This window comes from Mizuhopecten yessoensis, unplaced genomic scaffold (assembly GCF_002113885.1).
Source record: "Mizuhopecten yessoensis strain PY_sf001 unplaced genomic scaffold, ASM211388v2 scaffold4105, whole genome shotgun sequence".
NCBI lineage: Eukaryota > Metazoa > Mollusca > Bivalvia > Pectinida > Pectinidae > Mizuhopecten > Mizuhopecten yessoensis.
In genome coordinates, this window is record NW_018405378.1 from 42,451 (window position 1) to 69,558 (window position 27,108).

Genomic DNA, 27,108 nt, shown 5'->3' on the forward strand with positions numbered 1-27,108 from the left:
CAATTGTCAATACATCACAGTGAAAGATGAACATATTACTGTGAATTGTCAATACATCACAGTAAATGATGAATATATTACTGTTAATTGTCAATACATCACAGCGAATGACGAACATATTACTGTTAATTGTCAATACATCACAGGGAATGATGAACATATTACTGTTAATTGTTAATAAATCACAGTGAATCACTAACATATAACTGTTAATTGTCAATACATCACAGTGAATGATGAACATATTACTGTTAATTGTTAATAAATCACAGTGAATAACTAACATATAACTGTTAATTGTCAATATATCACAGTGAATGACGAACATTTAACTGTTAATTGTCAATATATCACAGTGAAAGATGAATATATTACTGTTAATTGTCAATACATCACAGTGAATTGTGAAAATGTTACTAGTGAATTGTGAATATATTACTGTGAATTGTCAATACATCACAGTGAATTGTGAATATGTTAATGTGAATTGTCAACACATCACAGTGAATTGTGAATACATTACTGCGAATTGTCAATACATCCCAGTGAATTGTGAATATATTAATGTGAATTGGCAATACATCACAGTGAATTGTGAATATATTACTAGTGAATTTTGAATATATTACTGTGAATTGTCAATACATCACAGTGAATGATGAACATATTACTATGAATTGTCAATACATCACAGTGAATTTTGAATATATTACTGTGAATTGTCAATACATCACAGTGAATTGTGAATATATCACTGTGAATCGTCAATATATCACAGTGAAGAACGAACATATTACTGTGAATTCATTTGACTGTTAGTTGTCATTTCATTCAGGTTGATGATGAACATATTACTGTGAATTGTGAATAAGTTACAGCGCATGATGAACATATTACTGTTAATTGTCAATATATCAAAATGGAGGTTGAACATACCACTGTTAATTATCAATACATTACTGTGAATTGTCAATATATTACTGAGAATCGCAATAAATCATAATGGAGGATGCATATGTTCCTGGCAGAAAGTTTCCTGGTATGCAGCATGTATTCCGGACACGTTATACCACAACAAATCAACAAATAAACAGTAAATAAACAAGCCACTTACTTGCCCGTACTTATGACTTCTTCTGAAAATTTGGCGTACTGCTGATCAAGTGTGGTGAGAACTTCGGGTGTTTGTTGTTGTGGCGCTGGTCTGGTAAAATTAAAACATTTAATCATGATTTTTTTCGTGTAGATAATTACTGAGTTGGGAAATTACAAATATGTTGGACTCACTGCGAGAATTCACTACTGTAGAAAAAATATAAAATATAAAAAAGATATTTAAACATCGACTTACAGAAAAATCATAATTAACTCGTATTTAAAGAATTTCGCTTCATCTCTATTGGTAGCGCCTGGAATCAGTTAACCTAAATTCCACTGCCTTAGAGATGCGGGGAAAGGATGATATTCGTAAAATTTTGTCGTGCCTAAATGTCGTCTATGAACTATCGTGAAACTGTCATGTCAATGCATGGAGTTTATATTTATTGTAAAAAAGCATGTTTTAATTGTTGAATTACGGCTGCAAAGAACACGGGTCAGAGAAATGTCATATTTTTTTGTATTTGCTATTGATGTTTATAAAACAACTAGAGAAGACGGTATCGGAATGTATTTGTAAAGTAACACACTACTTACACTTCCGGTTCCGGTTCTTCCTCTTGAGCCTCTGCAACCCCTTTTCCTTTCACATCTCCCTTTTTAACCCCTTTTGTATCAGCTTCATTCTTGTTTTCCTGTCCTTTGGCTTCTCCTTTCACTTCCGGTTCCGGTTCTGATTCTGCTTGTGGAGGAGGGGGACTCTCCTTGCGCGCCTGCGAATCCACGCTGTGACAAGGATAAATTATAACAACAATTTGGGCAAAGCACTAGTCTTACTATAATATATTTTAAATGTTATCTGCTAGTCTTCGAATATCAGAAAAGTGTTTTTCATATGTATCCCAATGTTTGGTTTTTTCGGGTCCGCTGCAGTATTGAAAAAAAAGTCATCATTTGCCTTCGTGTTAAAAACAATATGAAAAGACCACTTTGGGATACTGACGTGATCAACATCAAAATTTAATGTCCATATCATAATACTCGGGATCCCTTTGTTTTTATATTGTCTTCCATGTTTATGCAACTTCTATATTTCCGTTTCTCGGCAAATCTACCGTGTACTCTTTTTGACCTGTTTTGTGTTCATCGACAGTTATGACATAACAAAGAAACCATTTTGATAACAGTTTACAATCACATAAATATCATCAGAGGAATAAACACCTCATAATAAGTTATAAACAGGTGAATATTCAAATATTGTATACCTACCCTGTAAAAGACTCATCAGTGACAGACTGGAGCTTATCAAACATTTTGTTTAGAGTTCCACTATATCGTTTGAACCAGTTTGATTCGGCATGACTGAAATAAGAAATATTAATTAAGTTAAATAAAAAACTCCATAAAATATTAGAATTCAAAAACCACTCTTACAACAACAAGTAGCATTATTTCTATTAAACATGTTTTCGGATAACTCGTATCAAATTGCAACGTTTAGTAAATTCACTGTCAGACCTGTTTTATACACGCTTTTTATTAGACATGTGACGTCACAGATAGTACGGAGTAATTGTGGAAGCAAATACTGATTGGTCATAGCGATCAGACTGAATGGTTGTGTACGTCTGCGCAATAAACAAGAAAAAAACTGTTGCGTCAGATGAATACTCATGCTATTAGTACTTTTATAACATAACTGTATGCGAAGGTGAAATGATCCTGAACATCTCAGACTTTTCAGACTTTTCAACACAACAGAGACCGAAATAGTCCAGCTAATCAGCAGCTTGGAAATAAAGAATGGCTTTATACATTTCAACCTTTTCAAATCTGCGACTAAACTTATTAAAACGAAACGAATTAGAATGTGTTTTTGTCTCTTACTGTAAATTTGGTGCTATGGAAATAATCCTTGTTAGTTAAAGAACAGTTTTCGATTTATTGCTCTTAATGAAAATCAGATCACGTGATACGCAGGTAATGTTTATCTGGAAATTTTCGCTGCATTTAAGTTTTCGCCTTTTTTCCATAATGAGGGTGAATTTGTTATTACAGATAACCTAAGAAAACACCATGATAAACATAGGAATTAAATGTCACGACGAAATTAATGCTGGGCGAAAATTGATTCCATGGGCGTAGAGCGAAAGTTTGACTGGGCGAAATTGATTCCATGGGCGTAGAGCGAAAGTTTGACTGGGTGAAAAAATCTCGATATAGAGTATTTGTACGGTATATGTTTATTTTGTAAATGCCGTCAGTATGAGCTTCATTTTCTGGACGTACCCATTCGCTAAGAGAGGCTTAATCACAAAACATGAAACGTGATTTAAGCTGAACAGAGACCACGTGATCATCTCCATCATGGCGTCTGTCGGTCCTTCTTCATTCCTGAAATATCATCGAGTGCTTCCAGTGATTAACATGCTTTTAATCATACACTCTAAATCAAAAATTAATGTGATCATTTCAGATATATGACATATGAGAACAATGTTTTTATGATCCAGAAGCATAACGACTAAGTGTAAAAATACGATTTTAAGGATCCATATTATACATAAACTTTACTTACGGTTTCGCGGCGTCTAGGAGTTTAGACAGTGCTGAACATACGTCAGTAGATTTGTCCACCGAACATTCCAGGAAAGCATCCCTCTGTCTGTAAAAGTCAGAATAAAGTAGATATATGTCATCCATTAATCTTCCAAACCTACTTCTGCACCAGAAAATGTGACAGTACGAAGGACTTTCGTTAAGACTTTCATCTGACTACCAAGGACTTTCATTTAGACCTTCATCTGACTACCAAGGACTTTCATTTACACTTTCATCTGACTACCAAGGACTTTCATTTAGACTTTCATCTGACTACCAAGGACTGTTAATAAGACTTTCATCTGACTACCAAGGACTGTTAATAAGACTTTCATTTGACTTCTAAGGACGACTTTCATTTTGGCTTTCATTTGACTTTTGAGGACGACTTTTATTAAGACTTTCATGTGACTACCAAGGTCTTTCATTAAAACTTTCATCTGACTACCAAGGACTGTCATTTAGACTTTCATCTGACTACCAATGACCTTTATTTAGGCTTTCATCTGACTACCAAGGACTTTTATTAAGGGTTTTATTTGACTTCTAAGGACGACTTTCATTTAGAATTTCATTTGACTATAAAGGACATTATTTTAGACTTTCATCTGACTACAAAGGACTTTCATTTAGACTTTCATCTGACTACCAATGACTTTCATCATAACTTTCATCTGACTACCAAGGACTTTTATTAAGGGTTTCATTTGACTTCTAAGGACGACTTTCAATTAGACTTTCTTCTGACTACCAATGACATTTATTTAGACTGTAATTTGACTCCCAGTGACTTTTATTGCGTGTCATTTTCATAATTCGCTTAATTTGGGAATTTTAGCTTAGCAAAAGAGCATTGCGTACATCACTTCCAACTACAATACTTACGCATCAGGAACCGGAAGTTTAATGACGTCATATATGACTGTGACCATTTTGACACACGTGGCGCACGTAGATGATATTGTTCTGGACAGATCCATGTACTCATCTGTCTCTCCCCAGTGCCTGCAGATAACAACAAATAACATTAAAAATATATTTGTTGTACTAATTTAAAACAGCGCCAATTTACAAATGTCGTCCCTTTCCTCCAACAATTCCAAAAGTAAGATAAATTGCGCCTAACAACGGCACAAATCGTCCCTGACTCCGGGAGACAACATGCGCATAACAATGGCACTGATCGTCCCCGAATCCGGCAGAGAACATGCGTCTAACAGCGTCAGGAATAGACTTCAGTACATCAACGTCATACCCATTATGTGCATGAACCGACATTAAGGCCTCATTCGATATGGCTTCCTCATATTTTTTGTCTGTAACCTTTGTGCAAGATGTAGCACTAAGTTCTATTTAAATGTGTCATTTCTTTACCTAACCTGTAGTATTGGTGGTAGAGTGCAAGAATTAACACTAACTTCTATTTGAATTTGTCATCGCCTTAACTAATCTGTAGTATTGGTTGTATAGTGCAAGAAGTAGCACTAAGTTCTTTTTAAATGTGTCATAATCTGTGGTATTTGTGGTAGAGTGCAAGAAGTAGCACTAAGATCTATTTAAATTTGTCATCGATCGCCTTAACTAATCTGTAGTATTGGTGGTATAGTGCAAGAATTAGCACTAAGTTCTATGTAAATGGGTAATCCCTTACCTATTGTGTAGCATTGACGGCAGAGTGCAAGAAGTAGCACTAATTTCTATTTAAATGTGCCATCACATTACCTATTATGTAACGTTTGTGGGAAGGTGCAAAACGTTTTACTGTTTTCTATTTAAATGTGTCATCGCCTTACAATGTACCTATTCTTTAGCACTGATTTAAGAGTGCAAGAAGTAACACCAAGTTCTATTTTAAATATGTCATCCCCTTACTTATTCTGTAGTATTGTTGGTACAATGCAAGAAGCAACACGAAAGATCTATTTAAATATGTCATTGCTTTACCTATTCTGTACCGTTTGTGGAAGGATGAAATATGTAAGACTTAGTTCTTATTCAATGTGTCAAATATATAATAAGGCACTGTTCAGACTATCCGTTGTTGTGTAATAAAGTTACTTGTATTAAATGTCTGGGGAAACGATTCTCACTTCTCTCTCGATAATTACGACCAGGCTGACATTGTTTATGCGCAGTTGTACCTAACGATAGAAGCCACCTGTACTTTTACCTGTGTGCAGGCAGCTGACTGGCCTGTCTATGTAATTATGCTTTCTCATGTATCGCTGAATGCTATCGCCCCATATCACACGTTAATTACCTGGGTATTTTATCCGTAATCTTATCCTGTTCGGTGTTTTCCATGTGCGCTGCTACATTTCCAGAATTGGGGTATTACTTGTGATGTCGCGCATGCTTAAAACACATTACAATCATGAGACAATTCCCTGCTGAGAATAGAATATCGGACAGGCCTCTGTCTGCACGTACTCTTATCGTTAGGGGAAGTCTTACATGTTATTAACCGTGCCAACACTGACATGCAATTGTTATTGTTTCTGGAAAGTACTATTGCTTCTTTATTCTATCGTTAAGGTGTAACATTACTCCAAACAACAAACTTGAAGCCAAGTATGAAAAGAAAAAGATCAATTTACTGTTTTGTATTAACCACTACTCGTGTGATACATCATAAATCATAGTTGCATTCCCATTTGCCATTCTACGATGCCGCCGATGGAAAAAGTTTTTTCTCAAAAGGGAACTATAAATTTGCTATTCCCCTCGTACCCATTCTATAACTGTACTGATTACTGAAAATATTGTAAATCGGTGTGACCAATGACTGACCATTTTACATAACGATGTGACCAATAACTGAATATTTTACATAACGATGTGACCAATGACTGATTATTTTATATAACGATGTAACCAATGACTGATTATTTTAGATAACAATGTGACCAATGATAGTCAGCGTAACTTACTGTTTGAGCGTGATGATACAGTCCACAGTGAGCCGGACACATGCTGACCACAGGTTAAGTAATGCTGGACAGGTCTTGTCGTAGTACCTTTGGGTAACAGGTAAACATCATATTGATAACGAGAACATCCAGGTAACCGTTAACATAAATTACAATTCAACACAATACACACACACACCCCACCCCCCACCCCCGTTGATTGTTGATAGGGGTATCTTACAACTTCTCCGCGGTGGTTTTGCTCCCACACTCCCACATAAATATCCTCAAGCATTATATAATCACCCAACAAACATTCGACAGGGTTTGTAATTTTTCTGTTCTGAATATACATGCAATCTCGTATATAACAAACAACAAAATATCCAAGGGCAAAGCATATTATTATGACAATGATACCAGTTACATTTAATCTCAAAACTTATATTCCATCTTAACAGTTTCTCATTTCTAGTATACAGGAACAGTACAAGTTCAATTTCCATTTAAAAAATATTGTCTTAATAATAAGATTTGATATTATAAGGTCAAACGTATAATAGTTTTAACCACTATAAGTTCTGGTATTTAACCGGATATGACGTAATACCAACTTTTCAGTTTGTTCAGGGTCCTCAGCGATGTTTGTGCTCACATCCATATATGCACCAGTAATGTACTGGACAACAGTTTGAAACTCTTCAAACACAGACGACAGCTTGGCTGCCTCTGCTGCACTGATGCTAGTACCGATATAAAAAGTATAGAAACATTCTTAAAGGAGCTGTTAAACATCTGCATTGGGTGTTATATGTGACAGAAATTGAAACTATCAATACACGAATAGCTCTGAAACTATAACGCACATACAGTTTTATGCTTGTGTGATCCTGAACTTTAAATCGCAGTTCTCGTTAAAATTTAAAGTTAAAATGTGTTAGACCAAACGTAACCACTTATAATCTTTCAATGATAAGTATCAAACTATTTTTTTATTATGCCACACAACCAATTAATATGTTCAGATATGATGAAAAGAACACAGATGTTCTCAGAATATCCATTCAATTGTTTCATAATTACGGTGGGGTCTTCTTTGTTACTTCCATAACTTAAACAGTGCTTTAGACTGGCCCCCGTGTCTAGAATATTGAATTCTTCTTTTTTTTTGAAAATTACAAACTAAGTTATCTGATTCTAGACCTAAGTTCTAGACTAGGGGGAGATAAGCTAGTAGGAAAGTGCAGTTGTGAAATTCTGCATAAAAACTTAGGGGCTGGTGGCCAGTCTAACAGTGTATTTATGAACATGCTTGGACATTGCTATCTGAACCTACCTGTCCATAAGGATCATCTTGCCCTTGACCTTAGTACATGTTCTATACGCACTAGGTAGGGCAAAGTCCTCAACTCTTCGCCAAGCATCACTGAGGGGGAAAACAATATGCTTCATTCATAACTCAGACCTATGATTGTTGATAATGTACGGTATGATCATCAGTTTGGTAGGAATAATCATATGAAAGGCTAAGTCTGTTTTGAACACAAACACTTATCTTGCTAGCTTTCGAAAGCGTCTGTTTCTTTCGTCAATTAAAGAGTGCAAATGACCGGTGTCTCGGCTCTAAACCGCTGACAACAATGTTCTAAGCCACAATGTGTGACAAAACTTGTAAATTCAGATGTTAGAAAACATCTAGACATTTTGCCATATAGCACTCTAATACTAATTCCGTCTTTGCGTATTGCAGAGTTATCTTCTCTTATGAGCAGGTATTGATTGTTACGTCATTTGTTTGTGAGAGTAACGTCATCAATTTTTGAGAAAACGACGTAATTTTCTCACACAAACCAATGACGTAATAATACTAATAGGCAGTCAGATGGACGGAACATATGTTGACTCATGTTCAGAATTAAGTTCATGTAGTAAATGACGATTGTCACATTGTTTCTGTAGGTTCTGATGAATGTTATTTCCAAAAGAATATCACATTGGAAACAAACCAAAGTCAATCTGTAAAAACAACAACCCATTACAATGTATTCAGCGATGTTCCCTGTTGTTTCGTATTTGCTGAACGCAATGAACGATATGTATTTCAGTCAACAACTTACGATACAAACTACAAGTATATCCAAAATCTAAACGTAGAGAGTATTGATTTTACTGGGTAATGGTGAATACTTTACACATTTTGTATATCACACTACTTCCTGCTTACTAGTCCTATTGATATTGCTCTAAGGCATTAAATTTATAGATTAATAGGAATGGTATATAATCCATTAAAACCCCGTTAATTCAAGACTACATTGAACAATACTCACTTCATCGGAGCTAATGTGTAGAGTATGTGAACTGTCATCGTTATTTGGGATGAAAATTAAGTATGTTGTCATTATTTGTTCTTAGCTGCGTCACGACGTCGTGAGGGTGATCTGTCCAGTTTCGTCAATACTCTGGCAAAGTCACACTACAAGTTACAATCCTAGTATATAGGTCACAGTGACACGCTCCCTGTACTCCCTCCCCGTGTCACATCTCAATGTATACTAAATCTTGTTAGCCCAGATGAAGCAGTGTTGCTGATATCAGCCTAGACGCATAGAAAGTGTTGTCCAGACAAGGATATTTCAAGCAAGCACGAATTACGTTAGATAATGTTTGGCTGAAAGTTTGGGATACTTTAAATCTTTATGGTGAAGGAGGATTTAAAATGATAATTTGACGACATGGATAATGAAATGAAAAACCTTTTTTTTTTCAATTTTAGTTGTAACATTAGAATACCAATAATGCTAAACTATAGACAGGTGTGTATATATATAAATAGATAAATAAAGGTATTTCAGGTCAAATATCTGCGTACAATAATTATGTAGGTCAAACGTCCAGATACAATATGTAGGTCAAACATCCAGATACACTTAAAACAAATACAGAGACGTATATTGTGTAAATCATATATGTGTGTACATGAATATATATTTATACCTCTCTTCAAAGCGACAACAGGTTCTCGTTGACGCTTTGATCTACGACTGGAAATGTGACCTCATTATATGTTTGATAATCCTAATATTATAATTATATCCTTAATTGTGAAAAGTACGGGAGTCAATTATTTGGTACACCTGACATGTTACTGTACAGTACATATAAAATTAAATCGAAGGTTTCTTTGACTATTTAGCCGGACTTTTAAAGTCTTCTTTACAATTTATATTTTTAAATGCTATACACGAATAAGAAAATATATATCATAACAGAAAAAGTTTCCTTAACAAATGGAAAGGATTTTTTTTTCTCTCTCTATAAATCTACCTTCTTATCACCTACGTTTTAGCAAGGACGTATAGCTCTGGACAAAACAATTAAAATAGTTACATATGGTAGGCCATATAACAAAATAAAAGTCCAATACAAAATCATAGCACACTGGCTATGATTTGTGAAATCTGAACCAAGGATAAATAACGAAACAGACAAAAGAAGGATTTTATTACCCGGGGAAATCAAGTGGGTCTCATATTTTTAGTCTGCCCATACTTGCTTCTAACTTTGAGGGTATAGCACGAAAGCTCGTATATGAAGATATTCTAGATTATACCTTTTCATGTATTTATGAGGAATTAACCTTTCATTTTGATAGAAAAGCCGTGTACAAATACCACATAAGAGGATATCACGATGTTTAAAAGGACTTGCCAGCTGAAATAAAGCTTTTACAGAGAGTTAAGTGTCTGTGATTGATGGCATAAACCTCTCGGCTGGTTAAAAGTGTTGTTAGCTTCAGGTTTCATTCATTATTTTTTCTTGAAATATCATTGATATTTCTAAATGTCTTGCCTTCAGATGATATACATTTGAACCATTCATATGGATTTAGTTTTGAATTGCAATTATATGTTTGAATTTAATGATCAGGTATCGGTTTTTTTATTATTTTTTTTTTTTTTTTTTTACTTTAAGCTGACAAGCATTTTATTGCATGCGACACTGAGAGTTTAGATCAATTTCGATTGTAATATTACGTTAACCATACATTCGCTCAGGTACGAAGCGGTGAGTATACTCATATAGAAAAACAAATATCACATGTCACAATTCGATTAAATTTCATTTGTATTTTGATATTTAAGCAGTCATGACAGTAAAAATTGATCGAATGTCATAGATCCCACAGAGAAGTACTTACTTGGCCAATTTTTAACTATGACGTCACATATTTTACTATATAATGGCGATACCATTTCAATTATATATTGATTGATCAATGTTCGCCAATTTTCGTTACATGAAAAACATTTAATGGATGTCTAGTATGATTAATTTTAAATGCACTCACTGAAATTGTATTCTTTTACAATATATTGAATAACATCAATTAATTTCTGTGTATTGAATTTGCGTTGTTCTTGGCTGTGATGGTACGGCAAATATAAGAACGATAACTCAAATTCAACCATTCAAGCATGCCACACTAATTTTACCCAAAAAAAAATTGAAGTTAAAATCGCGAAAAAAATAACCGAAAACATTTTTAGGTAAACAGTAAATCACAATGTAGATAAATTCCCCACTTTCTCTCATTTACTTAATCCTAAAGATTTACTTCCACCCATCCTTAAAGGTTTATATCAAAGCTACAGATTTAAAAAGTAAACACAGCATAAGGGAGTAATACATGAAACGTTTTCACGTGATATTTTAACCTGACATTGTGACGGGACATTTTTACCTACCTCGGTATAGAAAACTCCTCCAGAGATTTCCATATCTTTTTGATGTCCAGAGCCAATATGACCGTAGGATCATCCTTCTCTTCAGCATGTCTGTAAATAATGTGATAGACAATATAGATATATAAAGGTAAAAGTCTTGGTCTTTACACAATATGTTTATATGTTCTAGTATTTCTGTAGATGACAAACATGTTACAGCGTCAACGCTCTACGACCCTAAAGTCGATAGGTGTAAACGACAACAGGAACTTTCGAGACCTCAAAACGGACGAAAAGCCACCATCACTCCCCATTAAATGTCGAATAGAACGAGGTGCTCCGAAACGTTTATCGTGCCCAGAACGACATGCGACACATACGAAGTGACCTGTTTTCGTCTGTCTTTATAACGCGAGAATTCAGCTAACTTCAGCATCGAGCTAAACATATGCCGTTTTTATCATTAACCACATACCCTATTCGATTTCTGTAACATTTTATCTGCAGTAGAATTATCAACATAGATACAAAATTAAGAAGCACCTACCTAAAGATTTATTGGAATCTTATCGATGGTACTAAAGGACAAAAGATTCAGATTCTATGTCCAAATATTCCACAATTGATGTAGAAAATCACAAAAGGGAACAAGTGTCTTTACTAAAACCAATAACATATCCCCCAGAAAATAATATCCGCGTTTAAAAATGTTTAAAAATGTTCCAAAACGCAAGACAGTATTATAATTACATTTACATGGCATTGTCGCTAGATAACCTACTTGAAAGCTGTGTCGTTGATGGGACTTTCAAAGGCATGCACCACTAGACGCAATTGTAAGCCAATCAGCAAGCGACAAAACGCTGTTCAATTTATTGAACAAATATGTGCAGACTGTCGATAATGCGAGACTTTTAAATTTTAGATTTATTTTGAAAGTTAAAAAAAACCTGAAAGGCGGAGAAAACGGAAATATAAGTTTCGAATTGTTTTTGTATTGCATTTATGATCTATGTGAATGACACAGCTTTGCAAGCAAACAAATCATAATGTGCTATTCAATTAAATCATAAATGCCATACAGAAACAGTGTAAGCATACATTGTAATCCATCATCTACCATTTACCCATTGGTTACTGTGTTGTCTCGTTTTATCATATTGCTGTTGATGAAAGCGTGAATTGCTTTCTTTGTAATGTGGACGAGATACTTTCGTTTAAACGGGCGTCATAATACAGTAATATGTATATCAGTCTCATACATTTTGTATTGTTACCATTTCAGACAGTTATACATTGTTAAATCGTCAATGACCTTAAATGGTCAATTCCGTATATCGTATTTTAACTTCCAAGACCAATTAAGATCTTGCTCCTATTTAGAAAAGCAAATACGTTGATATTTAAATTCCTGTGGATATCTTGATAATTGGATGAACGTGAATGAGGCATATTTAAATAGCCATTAGCTTTGAATAATAAATCGAGCTTTGAAGATTTTTGAAAGATATCGACCGCTTAAAGTATTATTTTAAACGGGTTTTAATTGTTTGACTGGCATGAAGTAAATTCCTGAATGAAATTGTAAAATAGTTGTATAACATTATACGTACATTATTAAATAGAATGCTCACATGTAATAATTGATGTTTCACTCTACCCTTTTATGCTAAGTTTTACGTTACATTTAAAATGGATTTACCTCGGATTAAAGGATCTGTAATAGTTAAGGCCTTTGTATTCGTGATTTCCTGATGACCGTTTTGAGAATGTACAGAAACGTGTGTTGGCCACACAGTAAACAAACACATTTAAGGCAGAAAGTATGTACTGCTAAATTAGATATTTTCGTGGGGTCCAAACTTCATGGTTTCTAAACAAAACACCAATTCGTGTGTACAGGAATTCGTGGATTACGAGTACCGACTCAAACGGAGAATTACATTATATATTAAACGTGTAATTACTTTGTTGACATAAATTCGTGGATGAAGAGTATCTACGAAATCAACGAAATTACAAACTCCGCAAAAATTAGTGATTCCACAGTACTAGTCTAAATTAAGTACACCAGGTAATTTTTAGCATGCTAATATTGATATGTAGTGTGATTTTATGGGTATTGTGTGTTTGACACGAAAATAAAATACTTTAAATTTGAACTATATTGTATTTATGATGTATAACGATTAATCAAAGCTATCCAGGAAAACAGTTTCCAACACTTATGTAGAGCATATGGCGGTGGTACAGGGATCCTTAAGAAATCATTGATCTGATAAATCTTGAGGCAACAGTATCAGGTTTACAGGTAATGAATTGATGTACTGTTGGCCTTTCGTTAAGGTACTATGCTCCAGTATCCAAGTTAACAAAAGTATGTATTGGACGTTCTGTTGGCCTTTCGTTAAGGTACTATGCTCCAGTATCCAAGTTAACAAAAGTATGTATTGAATGTTCTGTTGGCCTTTCGTTAAGGTGCAATGCTTCAGAAGAAAGCTTTACATGTGCAAATGTTCGAATTATTGACCACTTTCCACAAATCAAAGTGATAGAGCAGTAATGAAACCTTTTATTGACAAAGCTGAGCCGTAAAGACGTCAGTGATACCTATTACTAAGCTGTATCAATATTTACATAACTACAATACTGTATCAATATTTACATTATCATATTCTAAAACGGGTATTTAACAAAGTATTAGATCAAGTCTCTGCCAGTGTCGTATAATATAATTTAAGTGTATAAGACCTTATCGTAATAAAGTTCCACAGAACAAGTCCGGTGATTAAATCTCCGATTACCTAAATGTGTTATCAAATAACGGTGGCTGATATTAGTGGGTTAATTTACATTCGGAACAACATTTGGTTTATTTACATTCGGGAATCCTCTCAGATGATCCATTCATATCTCGACACTATAACGTTCTATTCAAACTATAATTAGCCATGTATCATGGAGTCATAATTAATAAGTAATTTTGTATCTACAACAAAATGGCGCCGGTTAATGAAAAATGTATAAATTTTATATCTAAATCTGAATTCTTAAATGTTAAAAGACGCATTGGTTAGCATGTTGAACAATAAATCAAGCAGGAAAATCAAAATAAAGATCAGGTCTATAAAGAATTTAAGTCTATAAGAACCCTACTGGATCTCTGGATGTGTGTATAACAGGGCGGAAAAGACACATTGTTACCTATATTATAGATAAATAGGTAGTTTATAAACTACAATCCTCGGTACTCCAGGGGTTACGCTCACTAACGCTCTCTGAACCCCTTGGATATGCCACAGCAAAACCCTAGGCTCAGCGTGCACCACCTTTTGAATGAGACGAGAAGACTAGACTGATCCTCTGATGAGCATCAAACGAATCTCGCGGTACAATAGACTGGCTTTTAAGTGGGGTGTCACTCCTTTGTAATCTCCAAAGGACATGTATCTTCCTAGCGATTGGTCTGATTTCTTAACATGAGACCAATCAAATAGCTAGCCGCGTGCCTTCAATTAAAAGGGTGCAGAGAGCGAAAGTGAGCCTTACCCTATCGCGGATGATAAACTACAAAAACTGTAAAACATGCATGCTCAATTAAACCGGTACATACATGACACAAAGATGGTTCTTGTTAAAGTATGTTGTAGTCCTTGTCTCTCCACTATTGATATTGGGAACAGTCTAACATTTGAGATTATCTCATTAATAACTGTTAAATCACTTTAATCTTGCCTCAACCATCACTGGAGAAACCAACCGATACGATATAATTATAGGAGGGGACCACTGTAATCCATCTGTAGTTAAAAATTGTAGTTGAATATATATTTCAAAGTTAAGAACACGCGTCATGACTTAAATTGATAATACATATATGTAATATACATCCAAACTATATAATCTGTCATTTGGAACCAATATGAGGTGATATGTCCATGATGATGTCATACTTAGTATATAATTACTATTATTATACTATAATAGCTTTTACTATAATTAGTAATTGTACTGAGCTGACAGCAGAGGGTGTTCCACTCCTACAGTCAGAACAGTATTTGTATATCTGTGTTTGATCCTCGCAGTTACAGTACAATTGAGCATTAAGGTGTCACACATTTAACCTCCTGAAAGACCACTTTACATTGTAGATATACAAAGCGCTCAAATCTAGTATTTAAACAAAAAGGTAATTGTATTGTCAGATAGACGGATGGGGATTTATTAATTTATTTGAGTATACAGAGACGTTGCTCTATAATTATATCAAATAGTTTTGTGATTCCAATAAGTTGAGGTTTATATGTGTTATAGTTATATGGGCGGATTGGTCAGTGGTAAACACTCTGGCCTTCCACGCAGGTGGCCGGGGTTCGATCCCCGAAGTCGTCGTACGCATGGATAATCAGAGAAAGTGTTTTTCTCCTGCCCGTACAACTCCAACAACCAAGGTGGAGTATAAATTTGTCTGGGTTGGACATTGCGGTATCTGTGCTAAAGCATTCAACACAATACATCTCCAGCACACACGCAGGCATACACACATAGGGAGATATTAGCCAGGTGACATAGGACTAATTGTTAGCTCATGAAAAGGTAGCTCCTGCGAATTAGTCATTTTTTTATTGATTCATGTATATGCGAATTGTATATCTGTGTACCGTTAAGAGTTTTAGAGTGGCTTATGTTAGCTAGATAGAGCGCTTTATCAAATGTTGTATATAATTAAAATTTGTTTAGGTCAGTGTCAATAAAAAGTCTTAAAATGCTACACTTACTTTTTCTTTGCGAGCCGCATTTTCTCTTCTCTGAGTTTCCTGAAAGGCAAATGAAACAGATTGATTTAAACAGAACTCAGTGAAATGATCATACCGTATATGGCATTGTATTTAACAACAGAAGGTCTGAAACCAAATGAATATTGATAAGTACAACCGTTCAATACGTATACGTGTCTTAAGCCCCGGTCACATCATATGGTCACGTATATTGTTGACCGTAGTTCACATGGACGTAATTGACCGTAGTTCATGTGGTCGTAGTTGACCGTAGTTCATGTGGTCGTAGTTGAAAGTAGTTCACGTGGACGTAGTTGACTGTAGTTCATGTGGACGTAATTGACCGTAGTTCATGTGGACGTAGTTGTCCGTAGTTCATGTGGACGTAATTGACCGTAGTTCATGTAGACGTAATTGACCGTAGTTCATGTGGACGTAGTTGTCCGTAGTTCATGTGGACGTAATTGACCGTAGTTCATGTAGACGTAATTGACCGTAGTTCATGTGGACGTAGTTGACAGCAGTTCATGTGGACGTAGTTGACCGTAGTTCATGTGGCCGTAGTTGACCGTAGTTCATGTGGACATAATTGACCGTAGTTCATGTGGACGTAGTTGACGGAGTTGACCGTAGTTCATGTGGACGTAATTGACCGTGGTTCATGTGGACGTAGTTGACCGTAGTTCATGTTGATGCAGTTCACCGTAGTTCATGTAGACGTAGTTGATCGTAGTTCATGTGGACGTAGTTGACCGTAGTTCATGTGGACGTAGTTGACCGTAGTTCATGTTGACGCAGTTCACCGTAGTTCATGTAGACGTAGTTGATCGTAGTTCATGTGGACGTAGTTGACCGTAGTTCATGTGGACGTAATTGACCGTAGTTCATGTGGACGTAGTTGACCGTAGTTCATGTGGACGTAGTTGACCGTAGTACATGTGGACGTAGTTGACAGTAGTTCATGTGGACGTAGCTGACCGTAGGTCATGTGGACGTAGTTGACCGTAGTGCATGTGGACGTAATTGACAGTAGTTCATGTGGACGTAGCTGACCGTGGTTCATGTGGACGTAGTTGACCGTATTTCATGAGGACGTAGTTGACCGTAGTTCATGTTGACGCAGTTGACCGTAGTTCATGTGGACGTCGTTGACCGTCGTTCATCTGGACGTATTTGACCGTAGTTCATGTTGACGCAGTTGACCGTAGTTCATGTGGACGAAGTTGACCGTAGTTCATGTGGACGTATTTGACCGTAGTTCATGTTGACGCAGTTGACCGTAGTTCATGTGGACGAAGTTGACCGTAGTTCATGTGGACGTACTTGACCGTAGTTCATGTGGACGTAGTTTACCGTAGTTCATGTGGACGTAATTGGCCGTAGTTCATGTGGACGTAATTGAACGTAGTTCATGTGGACGTAGTTGACGTAGTTGACCGTAGTTCATGTGTACGTAATTGACCGTAGTTCATGTGGCCGAAATTGACCGTAGTTCATGTGGACGTAACTGACCGTAGTTCATGTGGTCGTAGTTGACCGTAGTTCATGTGGACGCGATTGACCGTAGTTCATGTGGACGTAATAGACCGTAGTTCATGTGGACGTAGTTTACCGTAGTTCATGTGGACGTAGTTGGCAGTAGTTCATGTGGACGCAGTTGACCGAAGTTCATGTGGACGTAGTTGACCGTAGGTCATGTTGACGCAGTTCACCGTAGTTCATGTAGACGTAGTTGATCGTAGTTCATGTGGACGTAGTTGAGCGTAGTTCATTTGGACGTAATTGACCGAAATTTACCGTAGTTCATGTGTTCGTAGTTGACCGTAGTTCATGTGGACCTAGTTGACCGTAGTTCATGTGGACGTACTTGACCGTAGTTCATGTGGACGTAGTTGGCAGTAGTTCATGTGGACGCAGTTGACCGTAGTTCATGTGGACGAAGTTGACCGTAGTTCATGTGGACGTCGTTGACCGTCGTTCATCTGGACGTATTTGACCGTAGTTCATGTGGACGTAAGTGACCGTAGTTCATGTGGACGTAGTTTACCGTAGTTCATGTGGACGTAGTTGGCAGTAGTTCATGTGGACGCAGTTGACCGAAGTTCATGTGGACGTAGTTGACCGTAATTCATGTGGACGTAATTGACCGTAGTGCATGTGGACGTAGTTGACCGTAGTTCCTGTGGACGTAGTTGACCGTAGTTCAGGTGGACGTAATTGACGGTAGTTCATGTGGACGTAGTTGACTGTAGTACATGTGGACGTAGTTGACAGTAGTTCATGTGGACGCAGTAGTTCATGTGGACGTAGTTGACCTTAGTTCATGTGGACGTAATTGACCGAAGTTCATGTGGACGTAATTGACAGTAGATCATGTGGACGTAGCTGACCGTAGTCCATGTGGACGTAGTTGACCGTAGTTCTTGTGGTCGTAATTGACCGTAGTTCATGTGGAAGTAATTGAACGTAGTTCATGTGGACGTAGTTGACTGCAGTTCATGTGGACGTAGTTGACCGTAATTCATGTGGACGTAATTGACCGTAGGTCATGTGGACGTAGTTGACAGTAGTTCCTGTGGACGTAGCTGACCGTAGTTCATGTGGACGAAGTTGACCGTAGTTCATGTGGACGTAACTGACCGTAGTTCATGTGGTCGTAGTTGACCGTAGTTCATGTGGATGTAGTTGACCGTAGTTCATGTGGACGCAGGTCACCGTAGTTCATGTGGACGCAGTTGACCGAAGTTCATGTGGACGTAGTTGACCGTAATTCATGTGGACGTAATTGACCGTAGTTCATGTGGACGTAGTTGACTGACTGTAGTGCTACTACGGTCAACTAGGTTGAAGTAGGTTCAAAATTGGCAAAAGAGAAACATAAAGAAAGTACGGCCAACTACGTTGGATTACGAGCAAAATGGCTAGGGTTAACTAGGGTTAACTATAGGGTTAACTAGAGTCAAACTACGTCTAACTACGGGCAACTACGATAAACTAGGGTCAAGTAAGGTCAATTATGGTCAACTACGGTCAACTACGTTCAAACTATTGTCACAGTAGGGACCTGGCATGCAAACTCATCGAAGAGAAATTTTTGAACATGTTGGAAATCTTTGGGATAACTACGGCCAAATCATGTGTTTCTTGAAGTTCAAACTACGTTTATAACTACTTTGAACTTCGTCTAACTACGTTTATAACTACTTTGAACTAGGTCTAACTACGTTTATAACTACTTTGAACTACGTCTAACTACGTTTTATTACGTTTAACTAAGGACACCTACGGTCTACTACAGTCAACTAGGGGCATCCCCCACAACGGTCACCTACGTGCGTGACCGTAAGATGTGACCGCGGCTTTAAATCAAGGTAGATAGTTATGATGTGACATTCCAATTTTAGGGAGAGATTAATAGAATCTTCCCCTACCTTGAGGGTGTGACAGAGAAATCTCCAACCCGAGGGATGGTTTTTGGTTGTCTAACCCAAACAAATAACCCCGAGGGTTGGAGCTTTCTCTGTTACACCCTTAAGGTAGGGGATGATTGTTTTTCTCCCACCCTGTTATTTTAGTCACAACTCCACCGACAATAGTGTAAACAAAAACACATGTGGGGTATGCATATCGTCATTCACTTTTGATGACGTTACAATTGAACACGTGATAATCGGCACGGGGCTATATCCCCCTAGGGGGTGACAAGCTGATCTTTCCCGTCTAAAACGAGAGACACACATGTAAAGGGTGGGAGAAACATTAATTATCGATTAAAACATCTCATCAGCGAACTCTACAAGTCGCAAAATTGAAAATATCTCAACAGGTCTAATAACAATAACGTTACTACAAGGATACCTTTAAGAAAATAGAAGGAAATTGTACATGGAAACCAAACACACTGGGTATGGAAACGAACAGTTCAAGAACTGATTTGTTTTTGTTTTAAAACCTTGCAAACACGATCATGCATATCACTGAGCGGCATGTCTAGAGCTTGAAAAACGCAGCAACGAAACCGATGACCAACACACACACAAGTGAAATAAATAAACTTATTTCAGCTCTTCCCAAACTGACACGGAATACTCTTGCTGCGTTTCCTATGAACAGCTATTCTGTCTTTGCGTATTGCAGAGTTATCTTCTCTTGTGAGCAGGTATTGATTGTTACGTCATTGGTTTGTGAGAGAAAATTACGTCGTTTTCTCACAAATTAATGACGTTACTCTCACAAACAAATGACGTAACAAGCAATATTAAGGACGTGTTAGGTTTTGGTGTTGGAGGAAAAGCTCTGCTACACATACTTTAGTGACGTCGACGAATCCTCCACCTCCGTTGAGAACGAAGCAGTTATTAAAAATATATGTTTATTGGGGACAACATTCCACATCACTATAAAGTCCACGAAAGACACCAAGTCACTAACTGTATGTACATGTAAATCCGTCGTTCGTTGGTTGTTTGAGACAGTGACTCTGACTGAATATGCCCCGCTGTATGAAAACCAGAGATGCGTTCCGAATGTTGGCAAACGTTTTGTAATCGAACGTGCTGTGTATGTTCTAACTATGGTGCAAACCAACTAGTCAGACACAAAAACAAAGTTTTAAAAATATCCCATTAGTAACAAAGATCGTTGTTTTAAAATTTGCCGGGTTTTTTTTGTTTATTTTTTGTTTTTTCGTTTGGTTGTATTGTTTTGTTTTGTTTAACGTCCTGTTAACAACCAAGTCATTTCAGGACGTGCCTCCGTGTGTGTTATTTATGAGTTTTTGGATGTACCATTGCCTCCTTGCGATAGCGCGGATCTAATGCCGACTTTAGAGTGCTACCTTACTGACATAGCACGCCTAAGGCACCCAGTACAGCATTCCACCCGGTCACACTATACTGACAACGGGTGAGCCAGTTGTTGCGATAACCATAAATGCTGAACGTTAAGCAGGAAATAACAACTACCATTTTTAAGGACTTTGGTACGTCCGTGTATTTGTGATCGGTCAAGGGAATTAAAAAAGTGATTAAATCAGTTATGATAGTGGGCGTATACCACAGCACAAGGAAAATAATTCATGCAAATATTACCATCCAAACACCTTGGTTCTCTGGTGATGTACATGTATTGTCTTATAGCGTTCTCGTGTGTTGGAGGGGTTCGGAAACGTTAGTGACGAACGATGTGCTTTGTTGGACAGCGGATAAAACATTAACATACGTTCTCTCTACAGAACGCGCCTCGAACTCTATTTGTGAGGTCAGCAAAGTATCCAATACCTATTTACGCCATAATTGGAAAGACTGCTTAATTCGCATGCCCTACGGACATTTATTTATAAACTTGGTCGACTTTCATTATGTAATGTTGATAATAGGATGTATTATTAAATATTTGAACTTTATTTGTGGACTAACCGTTCTTATGATGTCATGGCATTTTGACGCCGTAATAAAGATTTTAACTTGTTGTAGTAGAAAGTAGTTTCAAACTCTGTATGGTCTTAAATAATGTTTTACTTCTTAATTAATTTCGTTTGGTCCCGAATGCTTGTTGAGACATATATACACGTCGTGTTTTGTTTAAGCGTCTTTAAACAAGTCTTTATATTTCGGTTTTTTTATATCAATGAGGAATACCCTCGCGTAATTTCAGAAAAGAAAAAAAACAAAATGTACCGTTGTCTGAAAATGACGGTGTCAGTTACAACCACTCTGTGTAACGTGACAACAGGGGGTTTACATTGTGTTGTAGGTTAACCGACTTTAGTGTACGTAAATATGTATAGACAACTCAAAACATTCACAAACAAGATCATGAATAAATAATTACAGATGATTACAGTCATATTAGTGCATACCTTCTGTTGTTTTCCATGTATTTTTCCAAAACGAAGGCAAAATGTCGACCGTCCATTTTGAATGTCCATGAATTCACACACACACTATTAGTACTAACCAAGTCCAATATCAGTGTGTTACTAGACGCTTGGGGATAAACCCCTCTAATCTCCAACCTTACCAGGACTAGTATATATATATATAAATATATATATATATATATATATATACTGAGAGGCATTAACGTTAATGCTAACTTTATACAGTAACATGGTAATTTTAATTGTGTGAACGTCTTATAAGCGATCTTACCATTTAATGGTAAAATAGTTGAAAAGATAATGCACTGTCATGCTAATTTTGATTACCTAATCATTATACAAATCTAAATATTCTTTTCAGCCGCCAGTTAAATGGACATTTAAATTAATAACCGGTTTGTGAGTGTTTTTGGGGAGAGTTTGCTAATCAAACAGGTGCGTTTCCTTTACTTTGTTTACGTTAATATATAAAAGGGTGGTTAGACAAATGTTCTCTCCAAAAGTTAAAAACATATTTAATTATAATAAAAAGTAAGTGCTGACTTGTTGAGAAAACCTTGCGAATTAAGTTAATTTTGTGTTGTTCTTTTCAAACATCCTCGAAATCCAAATGATCTGATCTCCAAACACAATTTTTTTCTTTCCACGGAAGATATGTGTGGTGACGTGTGCGGAATCTTATTTCGAGGATGCCTTTAAAGATATTTTCAACGGTCACTTGTCATAATACACGCATGTCTTGCTCACTATTTTCCCGCGTAATTTCTAAAAATTGTGGAGAAAATGGTGTGCTTATGATTGTGGTTAATTTCAGAGGCATTAATCTTACGTTGTGATATAAATTTGGTTACCTGTGCCATTTTAAGGTTTTACAGTCGGGTTTGCATAGTTTTGCGGTAAATCAACAATTTGAATTGTTGTAGGTACCCGAGTTGGTAGCTGTTAATTTTTAATGAGACATTCGGGATATGATTTATAAAATTTCTAAAGTATTTTTTACACAGAGAGGTAAAATATAGCATGCATACTTAACTGATACCAAAATTATCCTGTACGCAACTAATCATATTCAGTCAAGATAATTCGATCGTAATGAAATAAAAAGTCAAGTGTCTGGAAGGAATGCAAATTACAATCAATAATGTTGATCACAACATTTATTAACTTTTACTTTAAAAATATTTTATTGCCAATTAAAACTGAACAGGGTATCAGGCACAAGGTATTACAGCTTATCATCTCCCGTCATACATGACGTTAGGCATACACATGATATATAGATATCTATAGATATATTAAATTCACATAGAAATAAATACACAACATAAAAACACCGTTCAAAATGTATTGCTGGGTTGGATAAACTTATGAACAAGTCTAAACACGTTAAGTTACTATGTAACTATAAATTAGCAACACAATTATTGAATTGAATAGAATTAAAATTGTATAAAGGTTCACCGAACGATCTGAACTGTCAAAGAAAAAAAGCTCTAATTTCAACTGTAAAGCTAGGCATTCAAATTTTGAAACACGATACACCTTTCATCGCCAAACTGTTGAAACTCATAGAAAAAGTGAAAGGCATTCTCACATGGATGTTCATAGTTGCAAACTAGTCTTTCGACAAAATTCAACCCATAAAGGTCATACTTAAGGGAACTGCACGTGTGCCTCAGTTAAGTACGTAAAATATTCAACTTCCGTTCTCCAAAACTGAACCTACACATTATAGATACTCCTTCATTGTGTCATCATCGATAATCCAGGGGTTACGCCCACTTACGTTCCCTGCACAGAGCGTAACCCATGGGGTATCGAGGATGGCGTTGTGTGTAACTACCGGACTTTCTTGGCTAAAGTAGTCGTGTCGATTGCTTAATTGTCGACACATACTATGATTTGAGGCGTGTGTGGATAAGCAGATTATAAGTGTTTTACCTGCTGGATATTAATCTACCCAGTAAACTAAGAACTAACACCTACACACAAATACATACAGGGGTTGAGATTATTTTGTAGGAATTGTATTACACTAAAAGTTAAGCGACATAGAAAGAATTTAAAGGCCGCCATCGAAATCGTAATGGTATAAGAATTTCGCTATTGTGATTGTGTTTCCAAAATACAACACAGCATGATTTTGCCTTTTTTTCTCGATACTTTTCAAAATTAAATGAATATTTTATAGTATCACGAAAATAAGTTTGGATAGTGTGTAGTGGACTTGGAAAGCCTAGCCTGGAGAATACATAGTGTAGTACGTGTACATTGATTATTTTGCGAGATTAAAAAATAAGTGCGGTTAGCTGGTGTAAATCAATTCTGTGCTACAAAGGACTACAGAAATCAATCAGGGACTCTCAATATCAATACATGTCAGTCTGTACTTACATAGTCTGTTTGCATGAGTACACACATAATTAAACACAACCAGATTATAATAACGAACCCATCTTCCGTAAATGTAATTACGGAATTCTAAAGCCGACAAGGTTATTATAAATCTTACTTAGGGCGTATTGTACAGTACACATTTTACCTGTCGTTTTCGTCAGAGCTACCTCCCGTATACCTTTATAAGTATTTCCTGATATCGTATAGAATAAGATTCATCAGTTTGGTACGATTAATCAAACAGACTTAGCCTGTATTTCCTGATGTTGTTTCTTAATGGTTATAACTTAATTAAAGACTTCAGTCACGTACACAAACATCGTAGCATCCCGAACATCAAAGAGGTGGTAGCAAATATTGACCGTTCGGAGATTGGCTACGAACAATCCGGAACGGCTGTAACTCCTTATAGAAGAATCAAGTATTTCTTAATTTGAAACTTTTTTAGATTGAAGACGCACAACTCTTTGATATAGCATATACCCTTAAGTGAAAATTAACGGATAGTCATCATTCAAAAATCCGTTATACTAATCAAGCTAGCCACACGGTATGATCTGTTCTCATTTTTAAGAATTATGAACATGCATGTATCTCCAATTCAAAGTACTAGACTAGACTATTTCTGACTTTATTGGGGATTTAGAATAAGTTGTTATATTCGTACACAATATACATTGAACAAATGGTATAGGAGATAACAACGAGAGATGGTGTAACAAAGAGAGATGGTGTAGCAACGAGAGATGGTGTAACAACGAGAGATGGTGTAACAACGAGAGATGGTGTAACAACGAGATATAGTGTAACAACGAGAGATGGTGTGACAACAAGAGATGGTGTAACAACGAGAGATGGTGTAACAACCAGAGATGGTGTAGCAACGAGAGATGGTGTAACAACGAGAAATGGTGTGACAACGAGAGATGGTGTAACAACGAAAGATGGTGTAACAACGAGAGATGGTGTGACAACGAGAGATAGCGTAACAACGAGAGATGGTGTAACAACGAGAGATGGTGTAACAACGAGATATAGTGTAACAACGAGAGATGGTGTGACAACAAGAGATGGTGTAACAAAGAGAGATGGTGTAACAACCAGAGATGGTGTAGCAACGAGAGATGGTGTAACAACGAGAGATGGAGTAGCAACGAGAGATGGTGTAACAACGAGAAATGGTGTAACAACTAAAGATGGTGTCACAACGAGAGATGGTGGAACGACGAGAGATAGCGAGAGATGGTGTAGCAACGAGAGATGGTGTAACAACTAAAGATGGTGTAACAACTAAAGATGGTGTAATAACTAAAGATGGTGTAACAACGAGAGATGATGTGACAACGAGAGATGGTGTGACAACGAGAGATGGTGTAACACCGGGAGATGGTGTGACAACGAGAGATGGTGTGACAACGAGAGATGGTGTAACAACAAGAGATGGTGTAACAACAAGAGATGGTGTAACAACAAGAGATGGTGTAACAACGACAGATGGTGTAACAACGAGAGATGGTGTAACACCGAGAGATGGTGTGACAACAAGAGATAGTGTAACAACGGGAGATGGTGTAACAACGGGAGATAGTGTAGCAGCGAGAGATGGTGTAGCAACGAGAGATGGTGTAACAACCAGAGATGGTGAAACAACGAGATATGGTGTAACAACGAGAGATGATGTGACAACGAGAGATGGTGTACCGACGAGATGTGGTGAAACAACGAGATATGGTGTAACAACGAGAGATGGTGTAACAATGAGAGATGGTGTAACAACGAGAGATGATGTGACAACGAGAGATGGAGTACCGACGAGATGTGGTGAAACAACGAGATATGGTGTAACAACGAGAGATGATGTGACAACGAGAGATGGAGTACCGACGAGATGTGGTGAAACAACGAGATATGGTGTAACAACGAGAGATGGTGTAACACCGAGAGATGGTGTGACAACAAGAGATAGTGTAACAACGGGAGATGGTGTAATAACGGGAGATAGTGTAGCAGCGAGAGATGGTGTAGCAACGAGAGATGGTGTAACAACCAGAGATGGTGAAACAACGAGATATGGTGTAACAACGAGAGATGATGTGACAACGAGAGATGGTGTACCGACGAGATGTGGTGAAACAACGAGATATGGTGTAACAACGAGAGATGGTGTAACAGATGGTGTAACAACTAAAGATGGTGTAACAAGGAGAGATGGTGAAACAACGAGAGATGGTGTAACAACCAGAGATGGTGTAACAACGAGAGATGGTGTAACTAAAGATGGTGTAACAACTAAAGATGGTGTAATAACTAAAGATGGTGTAACAACGAGAGATGGTGGAACAACGAGAGATGGTGTAACAACAAGAGATGGTGTAGAAACGCCAGATGGTGTAACAACGAGAGATGGTGTAACAGATGGTGTAACAACTAAAGATGGTGTAACAAGGAGAGATGGTGAAACAACGAGAGATGGTGTAACAACCAGAGATGGTGTAGCAACGACAGATGGTGTGACAACGAGAGATGGTGTAACACCGGGAGATGGTGTGACAACGAGAGATGGTGTGACAACGAGAGATGGTGTGACAACGAGAGATAGTGTAACAACGGGAGATGGTGTAATAACGGGAGATAGTGTAGCAGCGAGAGATGGTGTAGCAACGAGAGATGGTGTAACCACGAGAGATGGTGTGACAACGAGAGATGGTGTGACA

General features: G+C 36.9%; 1 protein-coding gene across 2 annotated transcripts in view; it reads right to left on the reverse strand.

Annotated features, from left to right (window-relative positions):
- The window catches only part of LOC110448494, a 57,469-nt gene that overhangs the window by 17,172 nt on the left and 13,189 nt on the right, over window positions 1–27,108 (reverse strand). Inside the window, exons 1-12 of one of the 2 annotated variants that reach the window (XM_021494758.1) lie at window positions 21,977–22,130; window positions 16,117–16,155; window positions 11,360–11,449; window positions 7,948–8,037; window positions 7,226–7,354; window positions 6,633–6,719; window positions 4,588–4,707; window positions 3,680–3,766; window positions 3,391–3,495; window positions 2,371–2,463; window positions 1,696–1,884; window positions 1,115–1,204 (exon numbers count right to left, since the gene is read on the reverse strand). In XM_021494758.1, the coding sequence (XP_021350433.1) occupies window positions 1,115–1,204; window positions 1,696–1,884; window positions 2,371–2,463; window positions 3,391–3,495; window positions 3,680–3,766; window positions 4,588–4,707; window positions 6,633–6,719; window positions 7,226–7,354; window positions 7,948–8,037; window positions 11,360–11,449; window positions 16,117–16,155; window positions 21,977–22,032 (1,175 nt within the window). In that variant the 5' untranslated portion in view covers window positions 22,033–22,130. Of the gene's footprint in view, window positions 1–1,114; window positions 1,205–1,695; window positions 1,885–2,370; window positions 2,464–3,390; window positions 3,496–3,679; window positions 3,767–4,587; window positions 4,708–6,632; window positions 6,720–7,225; window positions 7,355–7,947; window positions 8,038–11,359; window positions 11,450–16,116; window positions 16,156–21,976; window positions 22,131–27,108 lie in introns of those variants that run through there. The other variant, XM_021494759.1, reaches the window with a different exon arrangement.